At 51.7% G+C, this 1,902-nt stretch overlaps 1 protein-coding gene across 1 annotated transcript in view; it reads left to right on the forward strand.

Moving 5' to 3' along the window:
- The window catches only part of LOC114922652 (uncharacterized protein K02A2.6-like), a gene marked incomplete at both ends in the record, with an annotated part of 7,182 nt that extends 5,954 nt beyond the window's left edge, over window positions 1-1,228 (forward strand). The window contains 2 exons of the mRNA XM_029284372.1: window positions 50-461; window positions 621-1,228. Of these exons, the coding sequence (XP_029140205.1) occupies window positions 50-461; window positions 621-1,228 (1,020 nt within the window). The remainder of the gene's footprint in view (window positions 1-49; window positions 462-620) is intronic.
- Between the last annotated feature and the right edge of the window lie 674 nt (window positions 1,229-1,902).

A 1,902-nucleotide genomic window follows, 5' to 3' on the forward strand; every position in this document is an offset into this window, starting at 1 on the left:
CTGGACCAAGGTCCATGAGGCCAGTTTCAATGAGGTTAAAGCTTTGCTTACATCCAATGCAGTGTTGGCTCATTTTAATGAGCAGTTGCCAGTGTGCCTGGCTTGTGATGCCTCACCCTACGGTGTGGGCGCTGTTCTTAACCATTTGACGGCTGATGGGACTCAGGTCCCTGTGGCTTACTATTCTAGGACTTTATCTGCTGCTGAGCGCAACTATGCTCAAATTGATAGGGAAGCTTTGGCTCTGGTGGCTGGTATTAAAAAGTTCCATGATTTCATCTATGGCCGCCATTTTACAGTCTTTACGGACCACAAGCCTTTACTGGGGCTATTTACCACCTCCAAACAAACTCCTCATATCCTATCCCCTCGGATGCTCCGTTGGTCCATCTTCCTCTCAGTTTATGACTATTCACTGGTTCATAAGCCTGGCAAGGAAATGGGTCATGCAGATGCTTTGAGTAGGCTGCCATTACCTACTGTGGAGCCTGATCCCGCTCCTGCTGTACACATATTGTCAATTCAGGAGTTGCCTGAATGCCCCCTCAATGCTAGGGATGTGGCTGCTGAAACTGCCACTGACCACACGCTCAAACACGTGCTGTCATGGGTTCTCTCAGGGTGGCCTGACAGATGCCCTGCAGAGGAATTTCAACGTTTTTGGGTCAAGAGGCACGAGTTGTCCACATTCAATGGTTGCCTCCTATGGGGATTGAGAGTTGTGATCCCAGCCTCATTGAGGGCTAGAATCTTGGTCTCATTACATGAGGTTCACCCTGGAATTGTAAGGATGAAGGCGCTTGCTCTCAGCCATCTGTGGTGGCCTGGCATTGACCAAGCCATCGAGTCCCAAGTACATGGATGTCATACCTGCCAACAGTCCAGACCTGAAATGCCACAGGCCCCTGTACACAGGTGGGAGGAAACACACACTCCATGGTCTAGAATACATGTAGATTACACTGGGCCCTTTCAGGGTCAATTCTTCCTGGTTGTTGTTGATAGCCATTCCAAATGGCTGGAGGTCATGCCTGTGTCTTCTACCACAGCTGCCAAGACTATCCAGGTTTTGAGGAACATTTTTGCTGCACACGGGTTGCCAGATGTTCTAGTGTCAGATAACGGTCCTCAATTTACTTCTACTGAGTTTCAGGGTTTTCTCCGGACCAACATGATCCGCCACGCTGCTTCAGCTCCTTTCCATCCTTCCACCAACGGTCTGGCTGAACGGATGGTCCGCGTCACCAAGGACGCCCTCAAGAAGCTGACTTACGGTAACTGGCATCACAGGTTGGCTGACTTTCATTTGGCACATCGTACTACTCCGTGCACTGCCACGGGTAAGTGCCCGGCCGAACTCCGCTGGGGTCGTCGGCTCGTGACTTAATTGGACAGGCTGCATCCGGAACGTGTAGCTGCTCAGGTGTCTCAGCCACACCCACCACAGGTCCTTCATGAAGGTGATCCTGTCTGGGCCAGGAATTACGGGCCTGGCCACCTTTGGGTACCGGCTATGGTCTGTAAAGTCTCAGGGCCTCTGTCTTACGAGGTGTCCCTGCCAGACGGCCGCATGCTTCGCCGCCACATTGATCAATTACGTGTGAGGTGGGACGCGCCTATGGTTCCTTCTCAGTCTCCTCTGGGGGGGGAGGAGGAATGGGAAATGCATTCTGGGATTCAAAATCAACAGCCTACATTGGCTATGGAAAGGGAAACGGGTACTCAACACCCAACTTCCACAGGTGCTTCTGGTAGCAGTTCTTGGGAAAGGGAGTACATAGACACCCCCACACACACTCCAGCCTGGGAGTCCCACCGGTGGCAGACTAATTATCCACCCCTATCAAGCAATACTCCAGACACGGAGAATACCTGGGAGCATACTCACAACTCACAACATGC

Source organism: Protobothrops mucrosquamatus, unplaced genomic scaffold (assembly GCF_001527695.2).
Source record: "Protobothrops mucrosquamatus isolate PMUCROS unplaced genomic scaffold, P.Mucros_1.0 scaffold551, whole genome shotgun sequence".
Taxonomy (NCBI): Eukaryota; Metazoa; Chordata; class Lepidosauria; order Squamata; family Viperidae; genus Protobothrops; species Protobothrops mucrosquamatus.